The following is a 16219-nucleotide window of genomic DNA, read 5'->3' on the forward strand; positions in this document are numbered from 1 at the left end:
GCACCCAGCAGCAAATGATAAGGAGCATGCATATGCTAGTAACCCCTCCCAATAACATCCACTCATCTAACCTCCTCTCCTCCATCTAGCTACGGATTCCCATGGCAACCAACCAAGCAAAGACAGCCAGAGGGAGGAGGTAACTGCTGGCTGCATATAGCTTATTTCGGCTTAGTGCAGAGCTATTCAAAAGTTTTTATACTTTACACTTGTACTTTAAATTAGAGAGAGGTCTGCTGTATTATACATATGTCACTTGCAAGTGGCAGGAAGGTAATAAAGAAAATCAACCAGATAGATTCAGTGGTTTTAACCCAAACATACTTACATGCTGGCATGTGGCCATTGAAACAGTATCTATTCTTCATTTAGCTTGTATGTTCTCTCCATGTTTGGATGGGTTTCCTCCGGGTCCTCCGGTTTCTTCCCACACTCCAAAATATACTGAAAGGTTGATTAGATTGTGAGCACCATTGGGGACAGGGACTGATTTGACAAGCTCTGTGCAGCACTGCGTAATCTGTGTGCGCTATATAAATAAAGAATTATTATTATTTAGCTCCTTCTAGCTTATTTTCTGAGAAAAAGGACAAAAATATGGAAATGAGCCTCAAGGGTTTCTGTCTACGCCAGAGGACCCCCTTCTGGCTCCGTCGTCTTTGGCGCTTAAGCCTGCCTCCTCTCCTCCCCTTCCACAAAGCCAGTGACGTCAGCTTTCTGCAAATCCTGTGCATGCGCAGTCGTCTCATCATTGCGCCTGCTGTTCAATTCGGAGAGCGACTATGCATGTGCGGGATTAGATGTCACTGACTCTCTGGCGGGGGGAGCCGGACATCTGTGGTACAGATTTGGTCTGTGGGAAAGGGGGCCTATTTGCCCCCTTGCTTTGGTAGTCCAATCACAGCTGTGACCACTATGACCCCATAACTATACCACTGCATTAGATTAAATGTTGCCTGTATTGCCTGTTTTCCATAGGATAGGGGATAAAAAGCCAAAACAGTGATTACCACCATAAATCACTAATGAGTGGAGCAGCACGACAAGCACACATACTGTCGACCCTTTTAATAGTATGGGAGTGTCCCAATTTGCAAAGCACAGCGCTTGGGTTTCACTGCACTCACTTACCCATTAGTGAGAACAAGATCCCCATCTCGTTATCGCAGTGGGTCCCAGATTGGAACCCTGACAGATCACGACCTTATCCCCCCTTTAAGATTAGGAAGATGATTCACTTTTGATATCAAGTACACAAATCTTTACTTTCTTATTATTTTTTACAGCTTCAAAAAGCAGAAATTCTGTACGACTATAACTGTTTTTTTCTTTGAAAAAAAAAGGCAGCGGAGGACAGATTTAGGGCAGCCTGCCTGTACTGTGGGTGGCATTATGGCATCGCAGGGCCTCGCCCACAGTTTACTTGGGAGATAGTGGAGCTCTTTTGTTCTCCGTTACCTGGGTATATAATTCACTGTATGGACTGGTGTCTATGGGAGCACCTGCAGCAGGAGGCCAGTGACGTGAGGGGCGGAGGGGGGGACCACACCAGATGTTCCCTCAGACAGATGGTGCTTCATTTTTCAGGCTGCCATAACCAACACGAGTATGTCAACATATTAACTCCTTCACTGCCACCTTTTATTATACTGAATAAGAATCTTAATAGCTCCTTTCCGAGTGATATTTAAAACTAGTGTCTCATTATACGTTGCACAAGTTTTTCCATATGACCTATTAAAACTGCTTTTCATCTTAAAAGAACAAGTCATTTTAGTTTTAGTAGCCTCCTTCCCCATCTAAATAAATATGTAAGACATCTTCCCTCTAACACTGGGATTGAGTTAGGACCCTACTCTCTATTCACCCCCACTCTTGATGGCAACTGATATCCATGGATAACACATCCTGTCCACTGATTTCCATGGGAATTCCCTGAAGCTCCTCCGGTAATAACAGCTGATGGCAGGCACGGACATGCTCCGTAATGAATCAGTCATAATAGGAACTGCTTATTTTAGGGAGGTTGTTCAAAGTGGACAATCCTTTAAATTTTGTATTCGCATACAATGAAATAATCAGCGTGATGCATCATTTGTCTTAATGACTGTGTATCAAGCTCTTATTAGACTAGCAGTCAATATACAAGAACAACCCTTAGAAATGGGGCCCCAACTTATGTTCCCTATGAAAGTTATGGGAGCTAATCTCATCTCCTAGTATAGTTCTACTTTGCTTTCACCTTTTAGTAGAGTATTTTTTGGGATCCAGAACATTGACTGTTTGTTCACATAGAAATTTAGAGATAAAATGTAATAAATTGATGAGCATCTAAGATTTGAGGCATATTCTAATAACTTGGCAGACCACGATCCTATGGTAGTCAGTGCTGTGTGTTTTAGCATGGATTATGCGGTGTATAGCTGTCTGCCCTGGCATGCCGTCCTCTTGTTCAGAATCCACAGCAATGCATAAGTGGGAGGAAAGATTTGTGTGCAGTTCTGCTCTTGTAGAGAGGAGGATATATGACAGTGTCAGCTCTGCTCTCTCACGGCCAGTAATTCTCTTGTTGTATTGTGAGGGAGGTGGGTGAGACACTGCCTTCCCACATAACATCAAGTACCCAGTGACAGCTCCTCTCTGGTAATCCAGCACAGGGAATTCTGCAGCATTCATGTATGTCTGTGCCAACATTTATAGCCGCCTCTGATTCATTCACCTCTGAAAGTGGGTCACTGAGCCCCCACTGACAGACCTTGATTTAAGGCTAATGATTCTTCGGGGAATCCACCACTATTGTTCTGACATGCAGAATCTTTCTTTTCTGGAATAGAATGAAAAATAATTTTTAACATTTAGTAGAATTACCGTAAAATACAAATAGGTTTTCCAGGGTAGGAAAACGATGCCTCATTGTTAACATAAATGAGGAATGAAGGCTTGACTTTCAAGAAGCCTAGTGACATGGTGTAGGATAATGGACAAACCAGCAAGTCTTTTCCAAATGGTTATAGACACCCAATAAGGCGAGATATAATAATCCTGAGGAAAGTAGTGGCACTCACCAACAGTGATCGAAGAACCGATATCCTTTATTACTTCAGTGTGGAAGTGCGGAGAGGACGCCACACCATGAGTTGGCAATGGGACGTTTCGCACAAAGGTGAGAGGCCATTGAAATAGGTCAGAAAGGAAATAATTTTCCTTTTCCCACCCATGGAAAAATATTTTTTTCCTTCCTGACCTTTTCTTATAATTGATACCAATTCCCACAAGTATATACCATGGGGTTTTGTATTTGTAATATCCCTTCATGCTGACCTCTGCAGGAAGGGTGTGTGGTAGCTTTAAATTCACTATGACCCAGTGCTTTGATCCAAATCTTACTGGGAGCTCTGTAGATATGCAGGAGGGTTTTTCTTTGGAAAGCTCCCAGGTAGTGGTTTATTAGGACAATTTCTGATGGAAAGTTCAAACCTAAAGAACCTATAATGTATGTAACCCAACCCTAAGCTGAGAAATAAACAGAGCAGTGTATTAGACTTAGAGGTATCTGTCTTTTCTCTACCCAGCTGTTATCCGCTAGCTTGAGTGTATGAGGAGGATGGCTTCTTCCGAGAGACTGTCTCTTTCAGGGACAGTTATTGATCCATCTTGACAAGACCTGCATTTGAACTGTAAATGGCCCATTAACGCATGAGTAATCATGTTTTAGTTTGAACAACCTCATTAGTAGAAGCACATTTACTTGTGACACCAAGGCCAAAATGGAGTTGTCTTAATGTCATTTCAATTTGACTTTGACACTTCCCAGGCACAATTGATCCTCCATGTAAGCTGCGTGTAGACGCCTTTAAGGGGATATGTCACCGTTCCAGAAGTGAAGGAAGGAAATACTTGTATTCCTGGTAATGTAACAATTCTGTGATATCTGTTCCTATAATCCTGCATTGGAGTGTTCCTAGTTTCCTGTAGTAATGTATGGGTGCACTTTGAAATTTCGGCCAAGATATGTGCCTCTGGCCTGGTTTTCAATCTCTTTAATGAAAAGATGGAAGCAGCACCAGAATCTTCTACTATACTTGACAAGTTATTTTGCAGCATGTCAATTTATTAAAGTTACATCCACTGTGCTGCTACATTTACCCTCCAGCAATTTTGCCAAAACTGTCCAAGACCAAGACTGTCTATTTATATAACACTTAGACTAGTGGTATGGTGACCCATAGTTATCAATTTATTTTTACATTTCTAGGAAAAGTTTTACAATGCAAATAGAATTTTTCCAAATACTTATTTTATATGAAATACAAGTATCTACATCCATAAAGTAATAGCCCCCTCAGGTATGGAATTAAATATCCTCTCTAGTATTCCAACTTTTATATCAAAACTCACTAATTTACCCATAAAAACAACTCCAAAGTCTTATTCAAATGAGCTTCACTTCATATTCCCATGTCTGATGTTCTATAGTACCTATAAACATGTTTTGAATCTCGTCTTTAAAATAGCATCAAGACTGAGCTACAGAACGGCAGTTAAATAAACAGGCAGGAACTGTATTTTTATATGAAGCTTGCTTTTCCAACACTGAGGGGCATTTATAATTTTTTTGTGAAGGGCAGTGCTAAAACCGTACTATAATTTTTAGTGGGATATAAGTTTTGTGGCGCAAGGGATTAATGAATAGGCACACCGACTGAGTGGTTTAGAACTCCTAGACCAGCTTTTAGCTGGGCTATTTTTGTGCCACAAAAAGCACCAAAAAACCTGTCAGAAAAATAAAAGCGCCAGAAAACTGGTGGATTCACAAAGAGAACCAAAAAATAGTACAAATCGAGAGTGTCGGAAAACACCAATATTATGGTGCCGGCACTTCATAAATTCAGGTGCAAGAGACGCAGAGAGGGAAAAAAAACTGCAGTTTTCTGTTTGAAAGGCCATAATAAGTGTCTCTAAAATTGTGACACAAATAAAAGGTGCAATTCTTAACTTTAATATAAAACATTGGTTCTGGGTAGAGAAGTTTCTGAAGTGACACTCTTCCTCCAGCATCTAAAGGTGAACACACACTACGCAAAATGGGACTCTCTCCAGGAGGTTATTTTTATATATATATATGTATATATATATATATATATATAAGTCCAAAAAATAGGCAGCACTCCAAGGTTGTAGTCAAAAACGTGAGGGTGAAGCTTTATTCCTCACGTTTTTGACTACAACCTTGGAGTGCTGCCTATTTTTTGGACTTATTTACAAAAGACCGTTTGCCACGGAACTTACGGCTTTGCACCACTTTACCATTCAAACCAGTAGTGCTGCTCCGGATTTTTCTATTTTTCTAATATATATATATTATGTATGTGTGTGTGTATATATATATATATATATCTCTGAAAGTTCTGGTAGTGCAGTGTTTTGTAGAAAATGTAATGACAGCATCCCTTAAATAAAACAGGTATGTCAGGAAACAGTTAAAAAATTATTTAGAGAAAGAAACACTCATAAAATACAAGGCTATCCTGAAGTTCATGCCAAATTCTCTGCTTATTGTAACGTATGATGGGTAGAAACATGTTTCAATAATAAATCTGTTTTTTTATATAGCGCCATCATATTCCTCTGCACTTTAAGAATCAATAAACCAAATGGTGAAAATGCTGACACATACATGGTCTTGAATACCTCAACTTGAGAAATTGAGGTTTGATATCAACCCATTTGTAAACCCTTCCATAGCTGATACTTCATTGTAGACATTACTGTCTAGGATACATATAGAATGTACAGGAAATCCACTGAGAATGAAATGGGTTCTACTAATCTACTTTCACGATATTCTGTAACAAGATGTCAATATTAAAAAAAATAACTCTATTGGGAGGGATCTCATCAGCCGTGATCCTTTTTATTGAGGCATAATTTGTATTTTATTGGTAATGGGATACAACACAGGTTACAGAAACGGAAAATAACACAGTGAATTAGAATATGATGTCTCCAAAAGCACACAGCATATAGTTTATACAGAGACTATATGGTGCATACTGAACACTATTTGTGTGGCATCATCTTGTGTTGCCGATTTCAGTCATCCAGCTCCCTTGATACTGGATAGATAGATTGTTTTCCCCTCCGGGAAATCAAAATGGTTGGAATTGTAGGATATTAATCATCTGCCATATATCAATGAGGAGCAGTGACTTCATTTGTAGTAGCTTCTTATTGGTAGTCAGGTATGTTGGGAAATGGCCTTTCCCATGGGCCACTAAACAATGCAGTTCCTATTGTGAACAATCTCTCATGTAAACCTATAAATACATTATTGGGTATCTTAGGTAATGCATCTACGTATAGTGTAATTTTCCTTACTACAGAATTGGCCTTTTGGGATTTTAGAGAATTTCCCATTCAAAGAGACTTAGACAATAATGAAATCATGCAGTGATGTACGACTTTGAGCTGTTTGAGGAGAACCTTATCACAATAGTAAAATGAAGCCCGGACACAACGTGTTTCCTCCAGTCCCTGTTGACCTTCATGTGCAGACCATCATCAGTGGTCAGATTTTACAGAAACCACATAGAACTGAGCTGCATTGTTTTCGTGACACCCGTAGGCATGAATGGGAGTTACGGAAACTGCAAATCTGCTGCTTGTTTCCTGTAAAGCCAAACATCTTCGACGGCTGCATTTAACGGTCAGTAGGGTTCATTTTAGGGTTAAGTATAGGTCCAGGGGCATAGCTACAGCGGTAGCAGCCATAGCAGCCGCTATGGGGCCCGCAGTGTCAGGGGGCCCCGTCATCCGACCTGACACAGTAAAGAATGGAGGATGTCCACCTTATATCTATATTGTACTGCACATTGTCCAGCATAATATGTATATAACATATACTGTGATATATATGCAGTATCTGTGATGTTCATATGGTGTCTGTATACACTGTATGTGAGTATATTGCATAGGGCACTGTATGTATGTGTATATGCACAAGAGTGTATTTAAATGTGATTGCAACTCGCATGTGTGAGTATACTAATATGTATGTTTTTTAAGTGGGAAGGGGGGCCCATGCAGTAGCCTGCTCTCCTAGTTACGTCACTGTATCGTATCGGTCCAAAACACAGTACTGTTCACCTACTTCCAGCAGCTCCGTGCTGTCCAGGCGCAGTTTCATACCCTGACCCTGGGTTTGGGTTTTCACATACTGGAGACCATCCTGGGAATTACTGACCTTTTTAGGCCACTCACACAAGTGAAAAGCGTGCTTCAGTCGGTGGCCCATAGTCCACATGGGAGGACGCTCTATGGCTGTCATGGGGATATCCCTGAGTTGTCAGTCACTGAATGACGGGTGAATTTATTGTGCTCTCTTCAGGCTCTGTAGGATCTTCTCTGATGAGAGTTGTTTCAGGTGTCAGGAATCTGTCGGTACTATACTGTGTATGCAAATGTCTGTGAGTACTTCCTGTGTGGTTTGTGGCCCTTGAGTTTTTGTTCGTCCCCTTTGATTTACCCTACAATTCTTGCTCCGCAGGTCTGTCTCCTGGACATTATTCAAGATATTCTTTTATTTGTCCTATTTTATGGACTTTTTCCATCAGGGGATGTTTCATTGTGATTATATCAGTTTTGTTGTACTTGATTGTTGAACAGTCAAATTGACGTTTCTCGTCATGTTTGCACCTTTTCAGCAAATTTTCTTATCTATTCCACTTTACAGTTTTCCTACTAACACCAGATTTATCAAAGCAATGGAGATGTGCAAGTTATAATGATGACATGCAACTTTATTTTAAAAGAAGCAAATGTGGGCATATTGTAAAGCCACTCTGGCCCCCTTTTACCATAGGAAATAGTTTAGAACTAATTGCACTTAAATCTGTGACTTCTATTGAATATTTCTGCTTGGTCCACCATAATCATAACCATACCTTCTGGTATACCATGTTTTTACACAATGATTGGCATCTTTCATCTAAAGAAGGAACAGAAAGAAGAAAATGGGTTCACCAACAAAATAAGGGAAATCTGGAAAGCTTATAAAGTGCCCTAGGCAATGCTGATTTTACTTGATTTCTAATTTGGGACCCTTGAGATTCCCTTAAATGGAATCTGTCATCAGAGGTTGGCCTAAAAAACAATTACCAGTATATTGTCAGACAGCTGAGCAGCTTTTAGATCATGTTTCTTTCATGGCCCAGTGTGGTGGCATCATTCAGAAAATCAACTTTGAAGTGAGATGTAAATTGGTTGTATAAAGTCATGGAGGCGGAGAGTTTAATACTGAAGTCAAGCTTTCCCTGCCTTAGAGCGCCTCCTCTTCTGTGATTGACATCATGTGCCAAACTTCAGGAGATCTGGTCAATTGTGTCCCATGGCTCAGGACCATCAATTACAGTGAAGCGGGCGTTCTTAGGTGAGGAGATCTTGACTTTTGTGTTAAACTCTCCGCCTTCTTGACCTCCTAAAATCAATTTACCTTATATACTCGAGTATAAGCCTAGTTTTTCAGCACAAAAAATGTGCTGAAAAACCCAAACTCGGCTTATACTGGAGTCAAAAAAAATAAATAAATCAAAACTCGCCTTTCTGGCTGCACCCGTAGATCTTCTGTGCCATCCATCCGGTATTGTTGTGCTGCACGACGGGGAAGGGGGGGGCTATATACACTGGGGCAGGGGCTGGCCGGCTATATACACTGGGGCAGGGGCTGGCCGGCTATATACACTGGGGCAGGGGCTGGCCGGCTATATACACTGGGGCAGGGGCTGGCCGGCTATATACACTGGGGCAGGGGCTGGCCGGCTATATACACTGGGGCAGGGGCTGGCCGGCTATATACACTGGGGCAGGGGCTGGCAGGCTATATACACTGGGGCAGGGGCTGGCAGGCTATATACACTGGGGCAGGGGCTGGATGGCTACATACTGGAGAGGCTGTGACCAATGCATTTCCTACCCTCGGCTTATACTCGAGTCAATAGGTTTTCCCAGTTTTTGTGGTAAAATTAGGGGCCTCGGCTTATACTTGGGTCGGCTTATACTCGAGTATATACGATACATTTCACTTCAAAGTTACTTTTCTGGGTGATGCAACCACACTGGGCCATGAAAGAAACGCAATCTAGAAACTTCTCAGCTGCAGGACAACATACTAGTAGTGGTTTATTAGGCTAATTACTGATGAAAGGTTCCCTCTCAAATAACCACAAGCACATAAATGTATACTACAACAAGCTTTTTACATCAAAGTACAATGTAAGGTCACTATATAATTTTTCTAAAGTAAAATAATTTACTAGTTATCTTCAAGCATTGCAATGATGCTCACACAGGCTTGGGGCCTACTGGATCATTCCTTATAATTTGGCCAGATCTAGCCTTGAGCCTCAATTTATTAGAATAGACAGAATTGCTTGAGATGTCTCAGTTGAAAGTTAATTCAATGTCAAGGTCACCGTAGGAGGCATATGAAGATCGTCATATCGTATTAAAATGCTCAGCAACAGATGCAAGTGCTTCTCAATAAATTATAGTATAAGTAAAAAAAATTTCAGTAATTCAATTCCAAAAGTGAGACTCATGTATTATACAGAGTCATTACAGAGAGACCTTTTTCAAGTGTTTATTTATGTTAATGTTGACGTTTATGGCCAAGTAAAAACCAAAAGTCATTACAGGCAGTCCCTAAGTTACTTACAAGATTGGTTTGTTCTTAAGTTCAATTTGTATGTAAGTCGAAAACGGTATATTTTCACTATTTAAGTCCAGACTGGGAAAAAATGATTTTCAAAGTTTTGTGCTGTCATGGGAACAAGGATTATCAATAAAGCTTCATTACAGACACCTTACAGCTGAGCATTGCAGCCTGGGACTAAAGAAAAGCATCCAGAGAGCTTCACCAGAGGTCATAGTGGGCAGAGGGGTCCGTCTGTAACTATGGTCGTCTGTAAGTTGGCTGTCCTTAAAGGGGTTTGCCCATGAAAGAAAGTTCTCAAATTTTAACCCCCTAGTGACGTAAAGATTGTTTTTAACCACCTTACTTTACAGTTTTACTCATTTTTATTGAGTTTTATAACTCGGTGATGGTCAGTGTGTATGATTCCAGAGTGTGGGCTGGGACTTTCTAAGCAGATACTTCATGATTACTCTGTGCTATCAGATGCTGAATGCTGACAATGTGCTTAGATCATCAGGGTTCAGGGTTTATCTACACTATTCATAGCTTCTGAACATTCTACTAAAACACAATGACACTTGTAGCTCTGTTAACTCATTTATAACACATACAGAGTCAGCTCTGCTATATCCCTTTGTCCCAGTTCAAGACTTTATCTGTCTGTAGCTAGTAGAGTAAGTCTCTACACACTGCTGCTTGCTGGCAGGAACTGCTTCTGCGGAGGTCTTGTAATGCAAGGTGGAGGGGCAGGATGCAGAGAGCACTGCAGTATGCAGACAAGAGAAGCTATTCATGGGAAGAATTTGACCATAGTCATAAGATTTACAGGGACCAAAATTATAAACACCAGGACTGATAGACAGGTTGGAATTATATCTGTTAATAACCGTGAATTAGAGAATGAGTTTCATTCTTGAGTAGTTTCCCTAAAGATGTACAGTATCTGTCGCCTACACACATCAAAGGAAGTTGTTTAATTTGCTGAAGGAGTAATCAAACCATTAGCTCACTGTGAGGTTAACAATGTAGCAGGTGAACTTGATTGACCTCTAGTTTAATTTTTACAATCTTTACATTGAACTTGAATTGACCGTCACTTGAATATGACCTACCATGAGTTAAACTTGCTGGACCTCCACTTGAACTTCATTGACCTCCAGTCAATTTTGACAACAATAATGCAACTTGTCAAGTTAAACCTGATCTTTATCAAGTTAAAGTGCTTAGCATGGTTGTCTTGCAATCCAGGGTTGCTCGAACCAAATCCGATTAAGGACAGTGTCTGCATTGTGTATGTTTTTATTTTTCCTGATAGACCTCTGGTTGAGCAGAAGTTGAACTTCAGGTGATTTTCATAACAATTAAATGTTTACCGACTTGTACTGGGAAGTGGGAAAAAACGTGAACATGAGCCATTTTCTTGTGGGCTTTCACGGTGCACCCCCAGATGATAAATCTCCTGATTGGCATGATCACAGGGATACCAAATTTAAAAATTAAAACATTTGGTACAAAATAAAATGTTAGTAATAACTTTTTCATACTTCAGTGTACAGAGGTGTTAAAGGTGTCATTTTTTTGCAAGATGAATTGCAATAAGATAAATTCTTATAACGTCAACTGTTTGTCACTGCCCAATTACATCATGGGGTAGGGACAATCAAAGCCAATGTGGTTACGCCTATATGCTAGAAGCTTTTCACTGTCACCAGTGGCTTTACCAGCAGCAGTCAAGGGGTTAAAACCCACACTTGGTGCCAGCACCGGTCCTGTGTGTTACCGGTAGGTGTTTGCTGCAATACGCAGCAAAAACCAGGTTGCGTGGAAACGGCTTAACCCATGAACCCTCTCTATACTCCCTTAACAAATTTGCGATAAGTTGTTTTATTAGTATGTATTTTTATTTTTAGAATGTACAATAATACAATAACACTTTTCCCTTTAAAGCATCCAGAGGGAAGATGCTGTAATAGATAACACAGCCACTTCTCCAAACATAGAACAGGGAAGAGGCAGCAGCAGTATTGTACATAGACACAGGAAAAGATAAGACCCCAGCATTAACAATGAAGCAATACATTTTTACATGCCATGTTCCTGGTTACCTCACATTTTGATAAAACCTGGATTCCTGACAAAATCCTCTGTTTAGTTCCCAAGGGATGGCTTTGTTTTTTTTTGTTTTTTTTTAAAGCATGTGACTTGTCTGCGCTGCTCACTCCTCAGCTCTTAGCCCCCACCTTTGGGGCACTAAACAGACAATTTCATCAGGAAGCCAGGTGAGTTAAAACATACAACTATATTGTATTGCACATGCTTAGAGAAAGAAGAAAGTCATAAGATGGGTTTCTGCCAGCTGTCTTTAGTGAAAATTAGGTCCCTGGTGACAGGTTCCCTTTAAGATTCCACAGAGGACTGTAGTGACTGACATAAAGGATGTAACCAGGGTTCTAATAAAGTACTTTACTGACCTATATATTTCTGAAACCACTTATTTCAAAACTGGAATTATAGCTATAATAAATAGGATCACTGTTTCAAGCATAACATGAGGATCTTCTGGATGCCCAATTTACATCTGTGAAGTTCCATGAGGCCCTGAGGGATAGTCTCCAGGTATGTATGGTATTTCATTAGAGGTTGTCTTGGAGTATAAAAAAAATGAGCACAATATTTTATCTCCATTATATTATAGGATTTAGATATAGTGCACCTTTAACCTAGGGCAGTGGTGGCGAACCTATGGCAGCCCTCACTGCTGGCACGCGCCCCATCCTCCCAACCACTGCCAGGTGCGGACAACCACTGTCCACACCTGGTTGTCTTGGCTGTTAGCAGTATAGGAGCCACGCTCCGATACTGCTAACAGCCATGACAGAGCAGGGCGCTGACACTGCCTCCTCTGTCACACTGATCACTGCAGCGCACAGGGCGGTAAGCGTAATTACACTGCCAGCGCTGGGCACCTTACTCCGTGTGCGCTGCAGTGATCAGCTGGAGGAACGCAGAGTTTATTTATTTATTTATTTTATTCAGCGCATCCACGGGGGGAAAATTGATCAGCAGGAGGGCTGATTTCCTGCCCGCTCCCGTCCCTCCCCTAAAACTCCGCCCGCAACCGGCCCGAAAGTCACTGCACACTGCAGTGTATACATACTAAGCTATATACATACTAAGCTGATATACATATACTAAGCTATACATTTCTAAGGAATATACAGCATTAATTTTCAGCAGCAGCAGGTTCTGAGAAGTAATCCAAAAACTGCTTGTCTTGTAGGCTAAAGACAGTGATGAAGATGATGAAGTGGCTGTCAGCTTGGATCGAGACCGCTTCATGGATGAATTCTTCGAACAGGTATATTGTTATATGCATATTCAATCTGTCTGTCAAGAAGAGCATTACTTTTCATGATATATGGGCTTCTTTATGACTTTGTAGGGGTTTCGTTTATTCATCATGAGCGAAATGAAATAAAAATGATTTCTCAAGACTGAATGACTATGATAAATAATTCAATTCTAAAGATTACATTTTAATTGCTGTATATACTCGAGTATAAGCCAACCCAAATATAAGCCACAAAAATGGGAAAACCCTCTTGACTCGAGTATAAGCCGAGGGTGGGAAATGCATTGATCAGTCTCCCAGCCTGCCAGCCACCCTGTAGTGTATAGCCTGCCAGCCACCCTGTAGTGTATAGCCTGCCAGCCACCCTGTAGTGTATAGCCTGCCAGCCACCCTGTAGTGTATAGCCAGCCTGCCAGCCACCCTGTAGTGTATAGCCAGCCTGCCAGCCACCCTGTAGTGTATAGCCAGCCTGCCCCCTGTGGTAAAAAAAACCCCACTGTGCTCACCTTTCCGATATCCCCGGTAGGTCCTATCCTGCTTTCGATGCCTCCTCAGGTCCTTTGGTCCTCTTCGGGTTCCTCTGCTCCTCTTTGGCTCCTCTTCGGGTCTTCGTGCTCAGCCGACACACAGAATGACGTCAGCCGCTTGTCGACGTCATTGTTTGTGAGCCGCTCGTACCACATGGGGACACGAAGAGGAGCGGAACGAGACGAAGAGGAGCGGAAGAACACGAGGATGATCCGAAGGACCCAGGAGCATCAGAAGCAGAAGAGGACCTATGGTTACGGTTGTACTCGAGTATATACGGTAATTTTTTTGTAAAAAAGGATCTATCACACATTCCACTTGGTATCCAGGCCGTGTAGATGTTCTCTAACATCTAAAGCTTAACCCTCTCCATCCCATCATTTCTTCACTTACATTTCTGCTACTGTATTTTGAGAAGATCCCTAAATCCATCCATAAATTTTCAGGTGGAGGAGATCAGAGGTTTCATTGACAAGATATCTGAGAATGTGGAGGAAGTAAAAAGAAAGCACAGCGCTATCCTTGCCTCTCCCAACCCAGATGAGAGTAAGTACCTCTTCATTATGACACATTTACAAGAATGTATAGAACATCTCTTGAAAATTCTGATTTAGCCGTCTTCAGCATCAAGATTCTTTCAGTATGAAATGTTTGTTATTTCACCCACCAAAAATTTTTGGACATGGAATTCAAGATCAAAAACCCCACTTTCATGTGCTCTTGGGTGGAACAGCCCGAAATAGGAGCTAGTATCCTCGACTTCCAGAGCCCAGTGTGGTAGGTTGATCAATCTGTTAATGTCAGAATACTCGTTATGTAGTGATTTATTCCAAAAATTGTTGGAAATGGCTTGCACCACGTTTATTGTAGGAGTAGACACTTAAACATGAAATGGGGTGTGCAGCAAAAATTAAGAAAAACATCAGAATCTTATGATTAGGTCAACATATAGATTGTGCAATTATTATTACTAGACAGTCTTAAACTACACCAGATTTATCATCCAGCATCAGATACTGATAAATCTGGTGCAGCAGAAGACTAATCCAACAATGTATCTCATGCTTCAAAAATTGGAAGATCCCCAAAATGTTGCAGGCGAGTGGACTCACACATCAGGTCTATCGAACTAAATCTGCTGTAATGTGATCACATGTATTGGACTTGAAATAAGGCATTGAGGGTGTGACTTGTATCCTTCTTGACATGAACTAAATATGGCGCTTGGGAGAAACTCCGTTTTACACACCTGCCTATTCATTACATTACATAGAAGTCAGAATTGTAAGTCCTAAGACCTCAGAAAATGGCTGCAGATGGAGGATCATGTGATCCTCACTGTCCATGACCAGTTTACCTCCCAGGACCTTATGATAGTATTCATGAATACAAACTTAAACAGAACCTGTCACAACATTTTCACATACAGAATACAGCTAGTGACAGGTTCCCATAGAGCCCTAATAATTAACTGACACCCTGTGTTTAGCTAAAAAAGTTTCCCTTGCATCCACCTAAGTCAACTATATCTCATATTCCTTGGCAATTTAGAAGGCTTGTCCTCCTTGGCCAGCCCCTCCCAACTTTTAGTATGTCTTGTGACCAGAGTGACATCATTACAGGTCCTTTAGCCTACTAACATTAGCAAACAGTACACCATGCATATATCTGATCGAATGAAATCACAGCAGCCTTCATGGACTTCTACTCCTCCTCATCCTCCATGGAGGCATGTTGTGATTTCATATGATCAGATACATACATGGGTTAGATGTTACAAATGTTACAGGACCTTAGATGATGTCATCCTTGTCACATGACTTTAAGTGCCCAGTGATGTAAAAGAGCTCTCTATACAGCAGAATATCATAGCCTGTCAAACAGGAACAATGGGGGAAGGGCAATGCAAATAAATTTAAATATGCAGGACTCACATCAGGTGAGCTGGATATACCTGATTTCTGTAACATCGTAGTTGTGGAAAGGAACCATCTAGGAATATGGGCAATGATTTTTAATCATAGTTTTTAATTAAGTGAACCTGTCATGCTAATTTTCTGGAAGATTTCTCATGGACTTCCCTGGCTGTATTTTGGTCAGGAATCTTTGGCTGATAAGGTGTTAGAAATGAGGCTTTAATTTACATATCAATAAAGCCGTGCAGAACTTTTAAGGAAAATATTTAGATAAATTATCTTATACCTTGCCCCCACACATTACAAATTACACATTACTAATAAAGGACATCTACCACCAGGATGAAGTATTGTAAACCAAGCACACCGACATACCGGTGTGTGCCCCCTCTGGCAGGATCTGCTCCTCTTTAAGCTTCCTTTGACCTTATTTGTAAGAAAAAAAAGACTTTAAAATTATGCAAATGAAACTGAGGAGCTGCAGGCTCCATTAAAACCTATGGAGCCAGGAGCCCCTCAGAATCATTTGCATAATGTTAAAAGCCTTGTTTTATAAAAACAAGATCATACGAAGCTTAAAGAAGAGCAGATCCTGGCACAGGGGACCTACACCAGCATGTCAGTGTGTTTGATTTACAATACTTCATCCTGGTGGTAGGTTTCCTTTAACTTCCATAAATGCCCTTGTATAATATCATAGGTTTCCTTCATTTGCATTCATTGCAGCAATAT

The 16219-nt window shown here is 40.9% G+C and overlaps 1 protein-coding gene across 2 annotated transcripts in view; it reads left to right on the forward strand.

Annotated features, from left to right (window-relative positions):
• STX1A (syntaxin 1A) overlaps window positions 1-16219 on the forward strand; it is a 90628-nt gene that overhangs the window by 41661 nt on the left and 32748 nt on the right. For both annotated transcript variants that reach the window (XM_072138065.1, XM_072138064.1), the window contains exons 2-3: window positions 12972-13049; window positions 14018-14117. In XM_072138065.1, the coding sequence (XP_071994166.1) occupies window positions 12972-13049; window positions 14018-14117 (178 nt within the window). The remainder of the gene's footprint in view (window positions 1-12971; window positions 13050-14017; window positions 14118-16219) is intronic.

Source organism: Engystomops pustulosus, chromosome 2 (genome assembly GCF_040894005.1).
Source record: "Engystomops pustulosus chromosome 2, aEngPut4.maternal, whole genome shotgun sequence".
Classification (NCBI taxonomy): Eukaryota; Metazoa; Chordata; class Amphibia; order Anura; family Leptodactylidae; genus Engystomops; species Engystomops pustulosus.